Source organism: Telopea speciosissima, chromosome 7, assembly GCF_018873765.1.
Source record: "Telopea speciosissima isolate NSW1024214 ecotype Mountain lineage chromosome 7, Tspe_v1, whole genome shotgun sequence".
NCBI lineage: Eukaryota > Viridiplantae > Streptophyta > Magnoliopsida > Proteales > Proteaceae > Telopea > Telopea speciosissima.
In genome coordinates this window covers 56,902,536-56,922,403 of record NC_057922.1, presented here as the reverse complement: position 1 = coordinate 56,922,403, position 19,868 = coordinate 56,902,536, and the positions used below count along the sequence as shown (strand labels likewise).

Here is a 19,868-nt window from a genome sequence, read left to right as displayed (position 1 = left end):
AGAAATGTCATAAAAGGTTCTGCTTATCCTTACTCTAATCACTGTGTTTCTATCCATATTGCTGTGAGATAATTTATTCATGCAGACCCAATAAAAAATAATTCAAAAACACAACACGATCAGCAAAATCCATAGCATAAAATTTAGCCAAGCAAGGTATTGGGTACTGGGAAGACAGAGAAGTACATTAGAAGTTAGAACACATTCGATATGCACAATGTCACAGGTCTAGTGTTTTAAGGTAACAGTTAACACCCAACAAATCTGGTATCAATTTTCCCAATAAATTATTTATAATTTATTCATTAGGAAGAAATAAAAGAAGGAAAAAAATAACAATGTAAATTAATTATATACACAGATAGAGGGATGAAGGGAGATCCAAAGGGAGAGATTAAAAAAGTGGGGAAAAAAAGGATGTCAGATGACCTGGAAGCACCATAGAAAATGCCTCTTCTAGAACTTTAATCCCGGCAGCCCATCCTGAAGTCAAATCATCAAATAAAGCAGCAGAACAGATTAGGGCAACTGCATGATCTTTTATATCCCCTCGCGCCCATTCTGACCGTAGTGCTCTAATTCGTTCTTTAAATCCTTGCTGAGCTCTAAGCAGTTGTAGACTTGATGTTTGATCTTTAAATGGACTATATTTCACACCGCTTCCTAAGCACGATAGAATGTGTACTGCACGTGGTGAGGATGATTCCAAACTACTTCCCGGACAATTGGCAAGCTCCACTTCAGCATACCAAAAGTACAAAAGCGGTGCATTTGACTGAAGTTCCTGTTCATTTGGTTTAAAAAATGTAAATAGATGTCTCTTTCATGTATCCTACTATAGTTGGTTAGCAAAAAGGTCCAATCCTCGAAAGGGTATCATAGTAAATGACCAGAAGCTTAGAGCATTCACATTGAAAGTAAGAGGACAAAATCCACATGCAATCTCTAAAAAAAATTAGGCCAAATATTCTGTGTCGGGGGTTCAGGCTGCACCCAGACACATGGGGGTGGGCGAAATGACCACCCTGCCCCCCTGAATGGCAGGCCCATGTGTCTGGGCGCAGGCTGCACTGCAGTACAGAGAACATCAGCCCAAAAAAATAATAACACCTTGAAAGAAAATAGATCAACAGAACAACGGATGGCCGAGGCAATCAGTAAAATTGCATGACACCCGGCAGTGAAATAGAGAGGATAAAATCAGTCTAAATCCCAGCCCCAGAACTAAGAGTTTCTAGAGTTGGGGTTTGTTTAGCACTTTAGCTTCAGTTTTCCTTTACTTTTAAATCATATGTTTTCGATCGATCGATCCTCATGCAGAGTTAAACCAAGGTACATTCTTGGGCGTGATGTAGAATAGCCATGTTATGATGCAGAGTTAAACCAAGGTACATTCAATTGAAGTAGGATGTTGGGAGTTTTTTTTTCCCCAGAAGGAACTAGAGTTTGACTATGTCAGTCATGGTATCAAGCTCTTTTAGATTAAAAAAAAATCAGCAAAAACATGAAGGATTACAAAGAAAGAAGAAAAGGAGAAGATGAAACCAATGCAATCACACCCCTGATTTCTAACAAGATTGCACTTGGGTTTGAAATTTAACAATGAGTTTCCTAGCCCTTGTATGGGAGGGTGACTTTCTCTGAGGATTCCCAAGACCTCATTGTGGAAGATCATTCAACTACAGTCATAGATTGGCTACGATAACAGTCCGAGTGGCCTGAAAGATTTTCATACTTGATTAGACATATTAGTAAACCAGAGATTAATAACCAGACCAAAGTATGGAGACAAGGAGAAGAAGAAGAGGAGAAGAGAGAGAGGTTTCCGCAAGTCTCAAAGGAGGAGAGAACCTGCGGACAGAATTGAAGAATCTGCCGCAGGTCTGCTCCCTTATATAAAAGTAATAGAATGTAAAAACATAAAAGGACAAGTATGCCCTTACATAATTGACCCTACTAAGGACAAGAAATAAACATAAAAATAAAGACTGTTTTGCCCCTATAATAACAAATCTCAACACTCCCCCTCAAGCTGGAGCATATATATCACCCATGCTCAGCTTGCTACAACACGACCGAAACCAGGAGCAAACAAGGACTTGGTGAACCCATCAGCAACCTGATCAGATGAGGAGACAAAAGGAGTCTCAACAAACTTCTTCAAGATGGCGTTCTGAACAAAGTGACAATCCACCCATATGCTTAGTCCTCTCATGAAATACCGGATTATTAGCAATATAGATGGCTGCCTGGTTGTCACAAAACATCTTCATAGGGGTTGGAACCATAGTACTATATCTCGCGATATATCGGTATCTCGGGCCTACCGAGATATCCGAAATTTGGCGAAATTTCGCCGAAATATTGCATTTTTTCTGCAATATTTCGGAAGTCCATCTCGGTGGGTATTTGGCCATATCTAGGCCTGATACTTCATGGACACCCTTATTAAGCTAAATAAACACATTTAAACCTTCATACTGCAAAAAAAATGAACTCAAAGTGGTGTTTTGGGTTTGCACCCTTGATTGACTGTATACGGTCGGACCCTGTTGTATAAAATAGTTAAATACATATTGTTTAAGTACTAAAAGACATAATAAGAAATTTAAACAAAGTAATGAAACAAAAATAAAGTCAAATGTAGCCTTTAGTTTAAACTTTAAAGTTTAAACTCATAAAGTCATAAGTGCATAAGTCATAACTCATAAACTTCATAATAGTCAATAGTTCAATACTCAATACACAAAGTATTTCTACGAAGTTTACCGAAATATACCTAAATGTACCGAAATATAATGCTCAATACACAGTATTTCTACGAAATATACCGAAATATACCAAAATTTCGCCGAAATTTGAACTTTTTTCATTTCGGAAGCCCATATTGTCTCGGTAGTGTCGAAATTACCGAAATTTACTGAAATTTCGGTGATATATCGTGAAATTTTGTACCATGGTCGGAACAGGAAACCCCATCTCAAGAAGGAGAGACCTAATCCACATCAACTCTGCAGTAGTATGAGCCATGGCTCTATACTTCGCTTCAGCACTGGACCTGGCAATAGTGGTCTGTTTCTTGCTTCGCCACGTAACTAGGTTTCCTCCAACAAAGGTACTGTTGGAATATGTAATCCAGAATACCACCACCCGGTCTTTCTGGGGTAATTTTATTCTTCTTATATTATTAAGTTTATGTCGGCTATGTGGGTTTTAGTCCTACATTGCCTAGTTTAGTCACTTTGTAATTTCCCGGGGGCTTACCTATCAATTAAATAACTCAAGCATTACAATCAATTCTTCTTCCATCTTCTCTTCTCTTTCAAGTTATTGGTTACAAGTCCTAGGTTTTCTATATGGTATCAAAGCTGTTGTAATCAGTGACTGATTCTCTCTAAGATTTGCAATTTTGAGAGTCGTTTCAAGGTTCTCCGATTTATGGAGAAACCCTAGTTCATAGAAAGAAAAGAAGAACTAAGGTTTCCTGCTCGTTTCATCCTTGTTTATTCATTTATCGAAGAAAGCTGAAATCGATGGTGCCTGCATCTCGTCGATTTCTATTTTTTTCTTCCACCGTTGTTTGTTGGCCTTTCCTGGTTCGAAGAATTGTTCAATGGAGTCGATGGCTGCTACTGATATGGATTTCTAGTTGAAAAATCCTGCTGCTGATTTTTGGTTATTGCAGAAATCGATTGCTGTTGTTTATCCTTTCATCTGGAGATTGAAGGTTATTGCATCGATTCTGCCCAGTTTTTTGAATCAGTTCTGTCCAGCATCTGGGTGATTGTAGATCGGAGATTTTGCACACTAGTTCTTCTTTTTTTTGAAGATCGATCAAGTCTCTTCTTGGTGGTATTGATTCTTGCTGTGGGAAATTTTATTTGGATCGATTCATCGACTGTCACTGCTGCCGTTTACCTCGATTGCTATCGAAGGTTTCCTTGTGGAATCAAATTCTGGTTTGCTGCAGTTCTTCTGTTGCTTGCTGCCTATTTGAATCGATCCCTGGTTCTTGTTTTTCTCTTGTGGCTGGTTCTTGGAATTGGTTGAAGAGAAGTTGACGATGCATTTTTTGTTCCGCCTCCTCCTTTCCATAGTCAATTCAGAAATCAAATCTGAATCTAAGCTTTCCGCCAGATCTGTTTCAGACTTTCAGCCAATCCTTCTTGGAATATATTGGCTGTTTAGGTCTGATATTACTGGGAATCAGATGGGTCCTGGATTATGTTTCATCGATTGAAATCTCAAGGTAAATAGAAGCCAATCGAGTGAGTTACTCCCTTGAAAATCAAATATGGTTTTCCGCCTCTGGTTTGTGTGCTAGAGGTAGGAGACGGTACTTTCTTTCCCCTTTTCTCACGATTCCTTTTTCTTTATTTTATTTACACATTTTCCATAAATGCCCCTCCTTTTATCCCTAATTCCAACATACTTTTTAGTTATTTCCCTTCCAAGTTTACCCTTTGGCTTGGATGGTGTTTAAAAGTAGATTACAACCAAATTCCAGCTTTGCCCTTACCTTTTGAACTTATTTACTCCTTTCCCTACAGCCCTCTTTGTTTCTTTCAAAGAAATCCTACTGTTCACCATATTTACCAAAATGCCATCCCTTTTTCAACTTTGTGTTATTTGCACTTCTGCCATTTCCCTATTTGACTACCCAATTGACCCTTGAAAATTCTGGTCTATTACCAGTCTGCCCTTTGGCTTGGATTGCATTTAAAAGTGGATTTTCACCAAATTACAATCATGCCATCCTTTTTTTCCAACACCGTTCCCTTTCAATAATTCTAATTCCCTTCATATCCCATCCCTTTGGTATTTACCCATAACACCTTTGGAAACTTCTGGTAAATTACAATTTTGCCATTCCTTCCTTTTTAATTACCCTTAGCACCTCTTGGAAAATTCTGGAATATTATGTTTTTGCCCTATCTCTTACATTATCTCTGTTATGTCCACGTGTACTACACGTGAAGGGGGGATTATGTACAATACACCTGCAGACATTGCAGAACGCAGAACTTGCAAGAACATTGGTGCAAAACATAGAAGATCAGTTTTCTCCACCATTGCCATTGGGTATCCTTTGTTATTGGGTTGAGTTTGCCGTAAGGGGGAGATTGAAGTATTGATGAGTATTGAAGATATTTGGTTGTTGCCTATTTGAGGACTTTCAATTGGGTTGATATAGTTTTTTTCCGCTGCCTGATTCAGTTTGTTTTCGCTACTTGCTGCTCTAGTTATTTTACTTCAAGATTCTATGTCACTATGACAATCTGAGATTCATCACTGGATAGCTATTGAAGATCGTTGAAAGTTGCTTTTTTGGAAGACATTCCAGTCCCGGTTTGCTGATCATGTCTGTCCAAGTTTTGAAGATCTATTTTTTCAAGTTCTTGAAGGTTTATTTGGGAGATGCATTCATATGTCAAGTTGGATTCTGCTGCAACTTAATTTTTTTCCATTTTGTTCAAGTTGGGTATTAGTACCTTGTATGCACCAACTTGAGGGGGAGTATTAGCATTATTATGGAGTTCTTTTTTATTTAGTTCAAGCTGGATTTTCCTTCTTCTCTTATTTGTATAATCCAGCTTGAGGGGGAGTGTTGGAATATGTAATCCAGAATACCATGGGGGTATTCTGGTCTTTCTGGGGTAATTTTATTCTTCTTATATCATTAAGTTTATGTCGGTTATGTGGGTTTTAGTCCCACATCGCATAGTTTAGTCACTTTGTAATTTCCCCTCTATTATAAATAGAGGGGCTTACCTATCAATTAAATAACTCAAGCATTACAATCAATTCTTCTTCCATCTTCTCTTCTCTCTCAAGTTACTGGTTACAGGTCCTAGGTTTTCTACATGTACAATACCCTGTAGTAGACCGAGTCACTAGCTGAACCTGCCCAATCTGCATTAGAATAGGAAACAAGCTCCATATGTCTGTTTGGCCGATAAATCAATCTGTTCCCAGGGGCTCCCTTTAAGTACCGAAGAACCCGAGCTGCTGCATCCCAATGAGATTTACATGGGGATTGCATAAACTGGCTGAGAACCCAAACCGAATAGGATATATCTGGCCTAGTGACTGTCAAATATAGCAACTTCCCAATCAGACTTCAGTAAGCCACATCCTTAAGACCCTCACCATCATCAGAACCAAACTTGTGATTAGGATCCATAGGAATGCCCACTGGCTTTGCAGCAAGCATACCAGTTTCGATCAGGAGATCTAAAACATATTTCCTTTGGGACAGGCTGATTCCCTTTTTACTTCGGATAACCTCAATCCTAAGGAAGTAGTGAAGCTGACCCAAATCTTTAGTTTGAAAGTGTTGTTGTAAGTAACTTTTCACCTCCTTGATCCCACTGTCATCATTTCCTGACACAATGATATCATCAACATAAACTACCAGAACCACCAACTTCCCTCCTTGGCGACGAACAAACACATAATGGTTTGAGAAGCATCGAGTAAAACCACAATTAGTCACAACAGAACTGAACTTCTCAAACCATACTCGGGGGGACTGTTTCAGCCCATAAATAGCCTTGTGTGACTTGCACACACGTCTACTATCCTCCCCCTGAGCAACATACCTTGGAGGTTGCTCCATATAGACCTCTTCAAGTAGATCACCATAAAGAAAAGCATTTTTTATGTCCAACTGGTCTAAAGGCCAATCAAAATTCACAACAAGTGATATAATAAGACGAATAAAGTTTAGTCTAGCCACAGGAGAGAAGGTCTTAAAGTAGTCAACACCATAGGTCTGGGTGGACCCCTTAGCAACCAAACGGGCTTTAAGCCGCTCAACAGACCCATCAAAATGATACTTAATAGTGTACACCCACCAACACTTAACCAAATCTTTACCAGGAGGTATATCCACCAACTCCCATGTATGTCGAGTCAACAAGGCATCCATTTCCACATCCATGGCATTCTTCCAAGCAGGGATAGTAGAGCCTCAGCGTGAGTGCGAGGCACAGTATAAGAAGATAAGGAAGTAGCAAGGCTATAAGGACAAGATGGAAGATGGGACAAGGAGACAAATTTCTCAATTGGATAGGCAACTAAAGACTTTTGAGTACATGAATGCTTACCTTTCCGAGTGGCAATTGGTAAGTCATTAGGATCTGGATTAACTGGAAGGGCAGGAGAAGTAGGTAAGGTTAGATCTCCACCAGAAGTTGAAGAAGGTACAAGAAGCGATGTAGACGGGCAAGGCTGATCTGAATGGAGCTGCCCAAAGTGCCTCTTGCGCCGGTACACCTGCAGTGGAGAAGACAAAGGAACAATGGCGGGAATAGGAGGAAGGTCAGACACAGTTAATGGGTCACTAGACATGGTAGGCTGATCCGAAAAATAGGATGTACCTTCAAAGAAGGTGACATCAGCACTAACAAATTGTTTCCTAGTAAGAAGATTGATGAGCACATTTATGTGTGAAATCTTAGGGCATAAAGCATACATTTTACCACATTGGACAGAGTTACTCGGTGCTTTCTTGTACTTTTCAGGTTTTAGGTGAATTCTTGTGAAAATGGAGGAGATGATGCTAAGAAAATGCTTTTAAGCTCTTTAGAGATGTTAATAGTATGAATGCGTAGCCCATCGAGTCAGCTTCGCAACGGTTCAAACGACACTTGATTCCGAGTTGAAACGAAGAAGTTACGGCCCTTTCCGTAACGACGCATGAAAATGGTCTGCAGGGGTTTTTTTTTATAATTATTGACAGTCGGCCGGGGACAAAGTAAAGCGGAAGTTCGGATTCAAGGGGCTATAGCGCAATTCTGAGAAGTTTTTCTAATAGCAGAGAGATTCCATTTGGAGGGCTCTGGACAGTCCAACTTCAACTTAAGATATCTTGGGCTCCCGAACTCCAGATTGGACGAAATTTGGGTCTATTTTGGGTGATTTTTCGCAAGGAACACAATGGTGAGGCCTATATAACCACCCCATGCTCCACGTTTTTTGAAGGACAGATTTGGCATTTCATTAATTATGAGTGGAATCCTAGTCATCACTCTCTCTCTCTCCCCTCCAACTTTTCAAGGGCACTCCTGGAACTTCACTTAGGACAGATTTATTTTAAAAGATATTTTCTCATCTATGGAAGGTTGAAAAATCAAAGATGCTTTGATTTTATTGCTTGGAGAAGATATCTACAAAGAAAAGGAAGCACAAGTCAGAATTAGAAATTTACTTTTCTAGAAATAGGAAGTCTATGTAACCAATATTCTATTCTCTCCCTCTTTCTATTTTTTCTTTTCTTCTTGGGATTCAAGGCATTGTAAAAGAGGAAGGAGAAGAGAATATTGTCTTTCTTAGGGAATATTTCTCCTACACTTCCCTCTTCTCTCTTCTCTTCTCTTCTCTTCCCCCTATAAATACCCCCTACCTCTCTTGTAAAAAATTGCTCATTCACTTAGTGAAATTTCTTCTCTTCTTCTCCTTCTAATTTGTGCTTTTTGGCTTTTCTAAGTTCTAGTTTGCTTTTATGATTTTTAGTTAATGGTTATAATAGGTTTAGTTTATGCTTTGATTTCAATTTAAGTCTACAATTGGGTTGTAATTTCTTAATTCTAGTTTAGGTTTTAAGCCTTCTAGTCTAAGTTCTTAAGTTGATGACAAGACTTGAAGATTTAGAAGAGGAGGCCATGGTAAGTTTATGCAAGTATTCAAGCTTTTCAATTACATTCATGCAAGCACATCCAGGTTTTACTATCTAAACTCTCAATCTCATTCTCCATCTCCTCTATCTCTCTCTATCTTCTTCTTCTTCCCCCTCTATTTCTTTTATTTTAATTTTATATGGTTGTGGTTTATGGATGCATTTTTATTCCCTTATTTCTTTTTATGTGGTTAGTATGTGTGGCTGCATTTTTATTCCTTTCAATTCGCTTTAGTTTGATAGGTTAGATGCTCAAGTGTTGGGACGCCGATTTAATCCCTTAATTTTGTTAGATGCTTATGAGTTAGGATGCATTGATTTTCGTTAGTTTAATTAGTTTAATTTAACACTTTAATTTGGTTCACTTTGCATTACTTTTAAGTTAGTTAAATAGAGTGGCGTATATCTCCTCGCGTTCGACCCGTAGCTACGATTGACCCGTACGCTTGGGTTTTATTTTAACTCAAACAAGTTTTTGGCGCCGTTGTCGAGGAGATTATTGTCCATTTTATTTATCTGATTTTTAAGTAGTTCGAAGTGTTTTAGTTTATTATTTTTTCTTTTTTTTTTTTTTTAAAAAAATATCAGTTTTTGAAAACCTCTTCTTGTTTCTCTTCTATTTCAAATAGTGTGCGCCCAATCTAAAGTCCTTCATATGCTTCAACCCTCCATCTTTTGGTGTCCCTCATAGGATTAAGTTACCTATGACGCTACATCTTGACTTGGTTGGGTGGATTGACATGTGACTTATCTTTGGAGGTGACCACTCTTGATAACAGGAAAGCGACATTGTGAGAGTGTTGGAAACATAAACGTATAGTAGACCTCCATTCTACATCAGAATCCATATTGGAGTTGCACGTAGGTGGCTATAGAAGACTATACGGGTTCCCTTGCTGTCAACCATATGGCATCCTTACAGCTTTTGAACCATTGTTTCGCTTTTTGAGGGATAGAGATGCACTATCTACCTTGGGTTCCCTCTTATTTTTAGTATTTCTTTTTTCCTTAAGACTTTTATTTTTTTTTTCTTCTTTAATTTTTCAAAGGAGACCTCATATTTGTTTAGGTGGCTAAGGTGTGGACTCGTGATTCAAGTAATCGTCTTATTAGAAGACCACCTTCTCTACCATCTTTGACCATGGGAGACCAACAACCCAAGACTCTTAAGGATAGGTTTTACTCCACCAAGGCTGCACAACCCTCATGCATTAGTCTGCCTGTTGTTACAGGGAATAACTATGAACTCAAGACCAACTTCATCAGCATGCTACCCCATTTCCATGGGATGGCTAATGAGGATGCATATATTTTCCTTAGGGAATTTGAGGAGGTATGTGTTCTAATTAAGGTCCAGAATTTGACTGATGATGTAGTTAGGCTTAGGTTTATACCCTTTGCCCTGAAAAACCAGGCCAAGAAGTGGCTCTATGGACTGCCAACAAACTCCATTAATACATGGGATGAGTTCACCATTGTCTTTTTGAGAAAATTCTTCCCTCTTCACAAGACCAATAAGCTTAAAAGTGACATCCTCCAGTTCAGGCAGAAACCACATGAGTCCTTTTCTAAATTCATGGAAAGATTCAAAGACCTCTTAGAATGCCCTCACCATGGTTTTGACTTGTGGCAGCTATGCCAAATTATTTATGAGGGTATTGATTATCAGACCAAGCAACTTGTAGAGTCTATGTGTCCAGCAGGCTTTACTTCTTTTTCTGAGGAGAATGATGCATGGACATTCTTAACCAACTTGGCTGATAAGACTAGGGAGTGGGAATCTTCCCAAGAGGCTGAAAGGACCACTAAGGGGTATCTCATTGAGGTTATGCCAGCCAAGGAGGCCAAACTTGACAGCCGTATAAAACGGTTGGAGTCCATAGTTCTTAAAGAGTCTATACCAGTTAATCCGGTCAACCAGGTCAACCATGTGTCGGTATACAGTTGATGCCAAACCCCTGTACACCTTTCTGAGGAATGCCCCAACACCTTGGTGGGCAATTCCAGCACTGAGAATGTAAGTGCTCTCTACCAAAATAACCCATATAGCAATACTTACAATCCAGGATGGAGAAATCACCCCAATTTCTCATGGGATCAAGGGAACCAAGCAGGCCCATCCAAATTTAACCATCAAGGCCAGGTTGGTGTCCAAAGGCCCAACTTTGCATCACAAAACCAAGAGTTGTCTCCTAACCCTTTTCCCCCTCGTCTTCATCCAGGACCTTCTATTAATTCTGCTAGGCCTCCTCTCTTTGCACCTTATCAGCAACCCCCAGGGTTTACCAATACAGGAGAGGCAACAAGACTGAATGAGATGGACAACAAGATAGCTCTTCTCATGACAAGCCACAATAACATGGAGAAACAACTCACCCAGCTTATCACAATCCTGCATGAGAGGGAAACAGGGAAGTTACCTAGCCAACCTAAGCCAAATCCTAGGCATCAGGTTCATATTCAGCAAGGTACCCAAGCTCCTCCAACCAATGTTGCACAAGGCCAACAGCACCAAGGGCCCTCCAGACAGGTAAATGCTGTTTATGCTTTAAGGAGTGGCCGTGAGTATCAACAGGCTAGTGCACCTCAGTCTTTACCATCTCATACTCCTGTTGACTCTCCCCCTTCTGAAGAGGCCATTGAAGTGCCTACTGTTCTAGGTTCGTCTGATGAACCTAAAGATATACCAGATGATTTGGTTGAGGAAACCAAAGAGGATTCTGTTGAGGAAGTTAAAAAGACCAACCTTGAAAGAATTTATACCCCACTTGCCCCTTTCCCAAATAGGTTGGTTAGCAAGAAGTCTCCTTCTGTGGAGAAGATATTGGATGTGTTCAAACAGGTTCAGGTGCATATCCCCTTGTTGGATGCTATTGCCCAGATCCCCGCTTATGCTAAAGTCCTCAAAGACTTATGCACCCAAAAGTGGACCACCAATGTGCCCAAAAAGGCATTCTTGGCTGCTAACATTAGTTCTCTAATCTCACAGCCAGTAGCAGCCAAGCACAAGGATCCTGGAAGCCCCACCATCTCTTGCACTATAGGCTATACCACTATTGATCATGCCTTATTGGACTTTGGTGCAAGTGTGAACCTCTTACCCTTTCATGTCTACCAACAACTGGGATTGGGAGAACTGAAACCGACCAAAATTACTCTTCAACTTGCAGATTGGTCGGTTAAAGTTTTTAAGGGAATGATTGAGGATGTCCTGTTGAAGGTTGGGGAATTTATTTTTCCTGTGGATTTTATTGTTTTAGATACCCAACCCACTGCCAACTTCAAGGACCAAATCCCAATCATATTGGGTAGACCATTCCTAGCTACCAGTAATGCTTTAATCAATTGCAGGAATGGTCTCATGAAATTATCTTTTGGCAATACTTCTGTTGACTTCAATGTGTTTAGGTTGGGCAAGCAGCCTGACATGGATGAAGAGGTGCATATGCTTAAAGGATTTCCCGATGATATTGATACATTCTTTGAAATTGATTTTGATTCGGGATTTCAAGAATGTATGCAGGAATTGGAGGGTGTTGATGATACTCCCTTATCTGAGCTCTGGAGCATCCAACCACCTTTGGAGCCCCTTGGACCCCTATCCACTTCCATTCCCAAACCCTCTATTATTGAGCCCCCCACATTAGAGTTGAAGGCATTGCCCTCCAACCTTAAGTATGCCTTCCTAGGACATGATCATACCCTTCCTGTTATTATTGCTTCTGATTTGACTTCTATTCAGGAAGAAGAGTTGATTAAGCTTCTAAAGGATCATAAGGAAGCCATAGGTTGGACCATGTCTGACATCAAAGGTATTAGCCTCTCCATTGTTCAACATCATATACATCTGATGGAGAGTTCCACACCTTCTAGGGAACCCCAAAAGAGGGCTAATCCTGTGATGAAAGAGGCAATCAAGAAAGAGATCCTAAAATGCTTGGATCATGGCATCATTTATCCTATTTCTGATAGCCAATGGGTGAGTCCTGTGCAGGTTGTGCCTAAGAAAGGAGGAGTTACTGTAGTTGAGAATGCCAATAATGAATTGATTCCAACCCGTATCCAAACGGGATGGAGAGTGTGCATTGACTACAGGAAATTGAATGCGGCAACTTGGAAGGACCACTTCCCCTTGCCTTTTATTGATCAGATGTTAGAGAGACTAGCTGGTCATGAATATTATTGTTTTCTTGATGGTTATGCAGGTTATAACCAAATCCCTATTGCTCTAGAGGACCAACACAAAACCACTTTCACATGCCCTTATGGAACCTTTGCTTACCGGCGTATGCCTTTTGGGCTTTGTAATGCCCCTGCTGCATTCCAAAGGTGCATGATGAGTATCTTTTCTGATATGGTAGAACACTTCCTAGAGGTGTTTATGGAAGATTTCTCTATTCACGGCTCTACCTTTTCTCATTGCTTGCATCATCTCTTTGGTTCTTAAAAGATGCATAGAAAAGAACTTGGTCCTGAATTGGGAGAAGTGCCACTTCATGGTGAAGCAAGGCATAGTTCTTGGTCACATTGTGTCCAAAGAAGGGATAAAGGTTGATAGATCTAAGGTGGACCTTATTGCCAATTTACCACCACCCAAGAGTGTGAAGGACATTAGATCTTTTCTTGGCCATGCAGGTTTTTATAGAAGATTCATCAAGGATTTTAGCTAGATAGCTAGACCTCTCACCTCTCGTTTGGCAAAGGAGTGCCCATTTGATTTCTCTTTTGAGTGTCATGATAGTTTTGAGCAATTGAAAAGAGCGTTGACTTCAGCCCCCATTATTCAAGCTCCAATTTGGACAGTTTCATTTGAGCTTATGTGTGATGCCTCTGATTTTGCTATAGGGGCTGTTCTTGGGCAAAGAATCAACAAATTGCCCCATGTGATTTATTATGCAAGTAGGACTCTTAATGATGCACAGCTTAATTATACCACCACTGAGAAAGAATTTTTAGCTGTTGTGTTTGCTTTAGAGAAGTTTAGGCCCTACTTGGTTGGATCACATGTGATTGTTTATACTGACCATGCAGCTATCAAATATCTTGCACAGAAGAAAGATGTCAAGGCTCGTCTCATTAGGTGGGTCCTTTTGTTGCAAGAATTTGATCTTGAAATTAGGGATAAGAAAGGGTGTGAAAATCTGGTTGCAGACCATCTATCCCTGCTGCCTAATTCTTTGACTGCCGATTCTCCAGTCAACGAGAACTTTCCTGATGAGTATCTGATGGCAGTGTCTAGTGAACCTTGGTTTGCTGACATTGTTAATTATCTGGTTACGGGTGTGACACCTGCACATTGGTCCACCCAAGATAAGAATCGTTTCTTTTCACAGGTTAAATATTTCTTTTGGGATGATCCTTATCTTTTTAAGACTTGTCCGGATCAGGTAATCCGGAGATGTGTTCCTGATCATGAGCAACAATCTGTCTTATCTTTTTGCCATGATCAGGCTTGTGGAGGCCATTTTGGGCCCAATAAGACGGCGGCCAAGGTTTTACAGTGTGGATTTTATTGGCCTAGTCTGTTTAAAGACGCTTTTACTTATTGCAAGGCATGTTCTTCATGCCAATCCTTAGGGCGTCTTACTAAGAGAAATATGATGCCCCTCAACCCAATTCTGGTGGTTGAGGTGTTTGATGTATGGGGTATTGATTTCATGGGGCCTTTCCCTAACTCTTTTGGTAACTTGTACATATTACTTGCTGTGGACTATGTGTCCAAATGGATTGAGGCTATTACTTGTAAGACTAATGACCACAAGGTGGTTGTGAAATTTCTGAAGGAGAACATCTTCTCCCGTTTTGGTACTCCCCGGGCTATCATTAGTGATCGGGGCAAGCATTTTTGTAATCGGCCTTTTGAGGCCCTCATGAGAAAGTATGGTGTCGTCCATAAGTTGGCCACACCCTACCATCCCCAGACTAGTGGCCAGGTTGAGGTTTCAAATCGGCAGATAAAGCAAATTCTTGAGAAAACCATCAACCCAAACCGCAAGGATTGGTCTAACCGGTTGGTAGATGCTTTGTGGACCCCTAGGACAGCCTTCAAGATAGATCTTGATCAATCTCCGTACCGTCTGGTGTATGGAAAGGCATGTCACTTACCTGTAGAGATTGAGCACAAGGCCTTTTAGGCTATCAAGAAGCTTAACTTTGACCTACCCACTGCAGGTGCCCATAGGAAGCTCCAACTATCTGAGTTGGAAGAGCTTAGGAATGAGGCATATGAGAATGCCCGGATTTACAAGGCAAAAACCAAGGCTTTCCATGATGGGTACATTTTGAGAAAATCTTTTAAGGTAGGCCAGAAAGTTTTGTTATACAATTCTCGTTTGCATATCTTTCCAGGTAAGCTGCGTTCTAGATGGGATGGCCCCTATATTGTTCAGAAAGTTTATCCTCATGGGGCTATTGAAGTCCTCAATTCAAGTACGGGTGCTACATTTAAGGTCAATGGCCAAAGATTGAAGCCATACATTGAGATGCCCACTCTACTTGTAGAAGAGGTCATGGATCTCTATGAGCCTCTTTACCTTGAAGAATGACCTCCTGGTATATTTCTCCTCCCTAATCCTTACTCTTTCTTTTCTGCATGCAATGAGGATATTGCATAAATTAAGTGTGGGGGGTGTGTTGGACTTTATTTGTGAATTTTGATTGTGGCGGTAGTTTGGTTATGTGCATAAGTCTCTTTGATTGTGAAGTGAGAGAGAGGGAGTTAAGTGCCCTAGCATGCGAAATAATAAAAAATCCCTTTTCAAGGACGGTAGTTGGTTTGTATCCGGTGATGGGGATTGAGTCTGAAAATATGAGTGCTACTTCATTTGATGGTTAGATTCCTCTATGTGTTTATGGACCCCTTTGATCTTTTGGCTAGTAGTTGAGACCAATTTGTTTGTGGCAAGGCATGAAAGTGAAAGTAAATGAAAAAAGAAGAAGAGAGAAACAGAAAGAAAAGTGGAATTCCTTGGGACTAGATAGGGCACTGTGCCTCATGAAGCAGGGTGACTTGATCGAAATTCCTTGGAAGGAAACTCAAAAAAGAAAACTCTTGCATCAATGTCTCAATGTCTTATGGATACATGCAAAAAGCGAAGCTACCAAGTATTTGAGTGTCTGGTGTATGCTCCACCATGTCATTCAGAGAACAGTAGTGGAGTAGAAAAAGAGTTTGTTGTTGAGAAAGAAAAAAAAAAACAAAGTTTTTGCCTTAATGCCTGGAAAAGAAAGTACGGTAAAAAATACTCAATGCCTAAGTCTTTGGTTCCATTGGTGCTATAAGTAGTTTACTTGAAGGTGAGTAGTGTTCAGAAAATATGAGGAGATCCCTTGACCTTGATGCATGCTTGTTACTTGAATTGATGTGGGGTGATAAAATTCAAGTGTGGGGGAACCTTTGGCTCCTTAATCTTTAGTTGAGTATTTCTTTGAGACTGTGTGCACTATCTCACTTATGCCATGATTAAAATTTACAGCATTTATTTACAATTGAATTTTGGGTGTATATTCACTACAAACACTCACGAGACACAACTCGTCTACTAGGGGTAACCTAGGGGTTTAAAGGCTTGTTGCACATGCTAAGTGCAACCATGATTCCTACGAAAGTGAGTTAAGATTTTTTGCACTTTAGGTTAGTTTTATTTTGCTTTACTTGAGGACAAGTAACGTTCAAGTGTGGGGGAATCGGATGAGCACATTTATGTGTGAAATCTTAGGGCATAAAGCATACATTTTACCACATTGGACAGAGTTACTCGGTGCTTTCTTGTACTTTTCAGGTTTTAGGTGAATTCTTGCGAAAATTGAGGAGATGATGCTAAGAAAATGTTTTTAAGCTCTTTAGAGATGTTAATAGTATGGATGCGTAGCCCATTGAGTCAGCTTCGCAACGGTTCAAACGGCACTTGATTCCGAGTTGAAACGAAGAAGTTACGGCCGTTTCCGTAACGACGCGTGAAAATGGTCTGCAGGGGTTTTTTTTATAATTATTGACATTCGGCTGGGGACAAAGTAAAGCGGAAGTTCGGATTCAAGGGGCTTTAGCGTAATTCTGAGAAGGTTTTCTGTTAGCCGAGAGATTCCATTTGGAGGGCTCTGGACAGTCCAACTTCAACTTAAGATATCTTGGGCTCCCGAACTCCAAATTGGACGAAATTTGGGTCTATTTTGGGTGATTTTTCGCAAGAAACACAATGGTGAGGCCTATATAACCACCCCATGCTCCACTTTTTTTGAAGGACAGATTTGGTATTTCATTAATTATGAGTGGAATCCTAGTCATCACTCTCTCTCTCTCCCCTCCAACTTTTCAAGGGCACTCCTGGAACTTCACTTGGGACAGATTTATTTTGAAAGATATTTTCTCATCTATGGAAGGTTGAAAAATCAAAGATGCTTTGATTTTATTGCTTGGAGAAGATATCTACAAAGAAAAGGAAGCACAAGTCAGAATTAGAAATTTACTTTTCTAGAAATAGAAAGTCTATGTAACCAATATTCTATTCTCTCCCTCTTTCTATTTTTTCTTTTCTTCTTGGGATTCAAGGCATTGTAAAAGAGGAAGGAGAAGAGAATATTGTCTTTCTTAGGGAATATTTCTCCTACACTTCCCTCTTCTCTCTTCTCCTCTCTTCCCCCTATAAATACCCCAACCTCTCTTGTAAAAAATTGCTCATTCACTTAGTGAAATTTCTTCTCTTCTTCTCCTTCTAATTTGTGATTTTTGGCTTTTCTAAGTTCTAGTTTGCTTTTATGATTTTTAGTTAATGGTTATAATAGGTTTAGTTTATGCTTTGATTTCAATTTAAGTCTTCAATTGGGTTGTAATTTCTTAATTCTAGTTTAGATTTTAAGCCTTCTAGTCTAAGTTCTTAAGTTGATGACAAGACTTGAAGATTTAGAAGAGGAGGCCATGGTAAGTTTATGCAAGTATTCAAGCTTTTCAATTACATTCATGCAAGCACATCCAGGTTTTACTATCTAAACTCTCAATCTCATCTCCATCTCCTCTATCTCTCTCTATCTCTCTCTATCTTCTTCTTCTTCCCCCTCTATTTCTTTTATTTTAATTTTATATGGTTGTGGTTTATGGATGCATTTTTATTCCCTTATTTCTTTTTATGTGGTTAGTATGTGTGGCTGCATTTTTATTCCTTTCAATTCGCTTTAGTTTGATAGGTTAGATGCTCATGTGTTAGGACGCCGATTTAATCCCTTAATTTTGTTAGATGCTTATGAGTTAGGATGCATTGATTTTCGTTAGTTTAATTAGTTTAATTTAACACTTTAATTTGGTTCACTTTGCATTACTTTTAAGTTAGTTAAATAGAGTTGCGTATATCTCCTCGTGTTCGACCCGTAGCTACGATTGACCCGTACGCTTGCGGTTTTATTTTAACTCAAACAAAGATCATAACACCTATATCCCTTTAGGGTCCTAGAGTAACCCAAGAAGATACACTTGGTTGACCGAGGGTCCAATTTATCACCATGGAAATGACGATTATGAACAAAACAAGCACACCCAAAAACACGAGGTGGCAAAGTAAAACTCGAAACATCCGGAAACAAAACAGAGGAAGGGGACTTGTCGCCAAGAACAGACAATGGCATTCGGTTAATCAGAAAACAAGCAGTAAGAACTACATCACCAAAAATGTTTGTGCACTTGCATATGCGACATGAGGGCCTGGGCAACTTCAAGTAAGTGCCTATTTTTTCCCTCTGCTACTCAATTTTGTTGAGTATAGGAGCAACTAGTTTGATGAATTATTCCATTAGTAACACAAAAAGAGGATATCTCAGATTGAACCAATTCCAAAGCATTATCAGACCGAAAGACCTTTATAGAAGCATTAAATTGATTTTTTTTATTTCATTGCAAAAATTCAGAAACACAGTAAAAAATTCTGATCTATCCTTTATAAGGTACAGCCAAGTAGTTCTAGAATAATCATCCACAAAAGTCGCAAAGTAACGAAAACCATGTCTATTACTTGCCCGACAAGGACCCCATACATCTGAATGCAGTAATGAAAATAAAGAAGTACTATGGGGCAAAGGACGAGAGGGATAAGTAACACGATGATGCTTACCCAACTTGCAGCCCTCACACTCTAATTTATTCAAAGTCTCAAACTGAGGAAAAACTATCTTTAACCTAGATAAGGATAGATGGCCTAGCCTACAATGCCATCCAAAAGGGGACTCTCCACCAACAGTGGTAGCCACAGTCAAAGCAGAAGGGGTAGCATTACTCAGATAATATAGCCCATCTTGTTCACACCCTCCACCAATCCTCTTCCTCGTGTGATGGTCCTGAAAAACACAATAAGAAGGGAAGAATGGCACAGAACAATTCAGATTCTTGGTAAGTTGACTCACAGAAAGAAGGTTTAAAGGAAATTGGGGAAAAAGTAAAACAGAGGAAAGGGAAATATTAGAATCAAGACAAACAATACCACGACCGGTAATGGGTGTGGAAGAACCGTTGGCCACAATAACATGAGGGGTATGGGAGTCGGATGAAATAGAGCTAAAAATTGATGACTTACCAGTCATATGAGCAGAAGCCCCTGAATCAATGATCCAGGGTGTGGAAATGAAAAAGAAAGCAGTAGGTGTACCTGCATGAGCCAGTGTGGCAGCGGTAGTGGATACCCCAGTAGTGGAAGCAGATGCCTCTAGACTCTTGATACAACGCATCAGTAGGGATGTAAAAGGATCGGATTCGGCTCGGATAGTGCTATATCAGCACCCGCATCCGATTAGCTTTTGAACGAATTCGAATAGTGCTAAACGGATACGAACAAGGATACGGATTGGATATTTTATCCGTTTACATGTAAATATAGCTTTTCGGATAGCTATAGCCTATTCGTATCCGTATCCGTTTAGCTTTCGGACGGATTCGGATGGTGCTAAACAAATACGGACACAGATACAGAAACGGATTTCGGCTATTCATTTACATCCCTAGACGCATGAGGTGTTGCATCTCAATACGGAGGTTGGTAGAAGAATCTCCCAAACTTGAACCAACCTTAGCATCATTAGGAGTAACAAAATTAGTACCATTTTCTGGAGCTACATGATTGGCCAAGTTTTGAACCCATTCAGATTTCCCATGCTTGGACCAGCAAGTATCAACAGTGTGATTAGTCTTCCTACAATAAGAACATAACCG

General features: G+C 39.9%; 1 protein-coding gene across 1 annotated transcript in view; it reads right to left on the bottom strand.

The window, feature by feature from the left end:
- Positions 1–19,868, bottom strand: part of LOC122668135 (nuclear exosome regulator NRDE2) — a 93,495-nt gene that overhangs the window by 21,068 nt on the left and 52,559 nt on the right. The window contains exon 7 of the mRNA XM_043864715.1: positions 430–784. Coding sequence (XP_043720650.1) covers positions 430–784 — 355 coding nt within the window. The remainder of the gene's footprint in view (positions 1–429; positions 785–19,868) is intronic.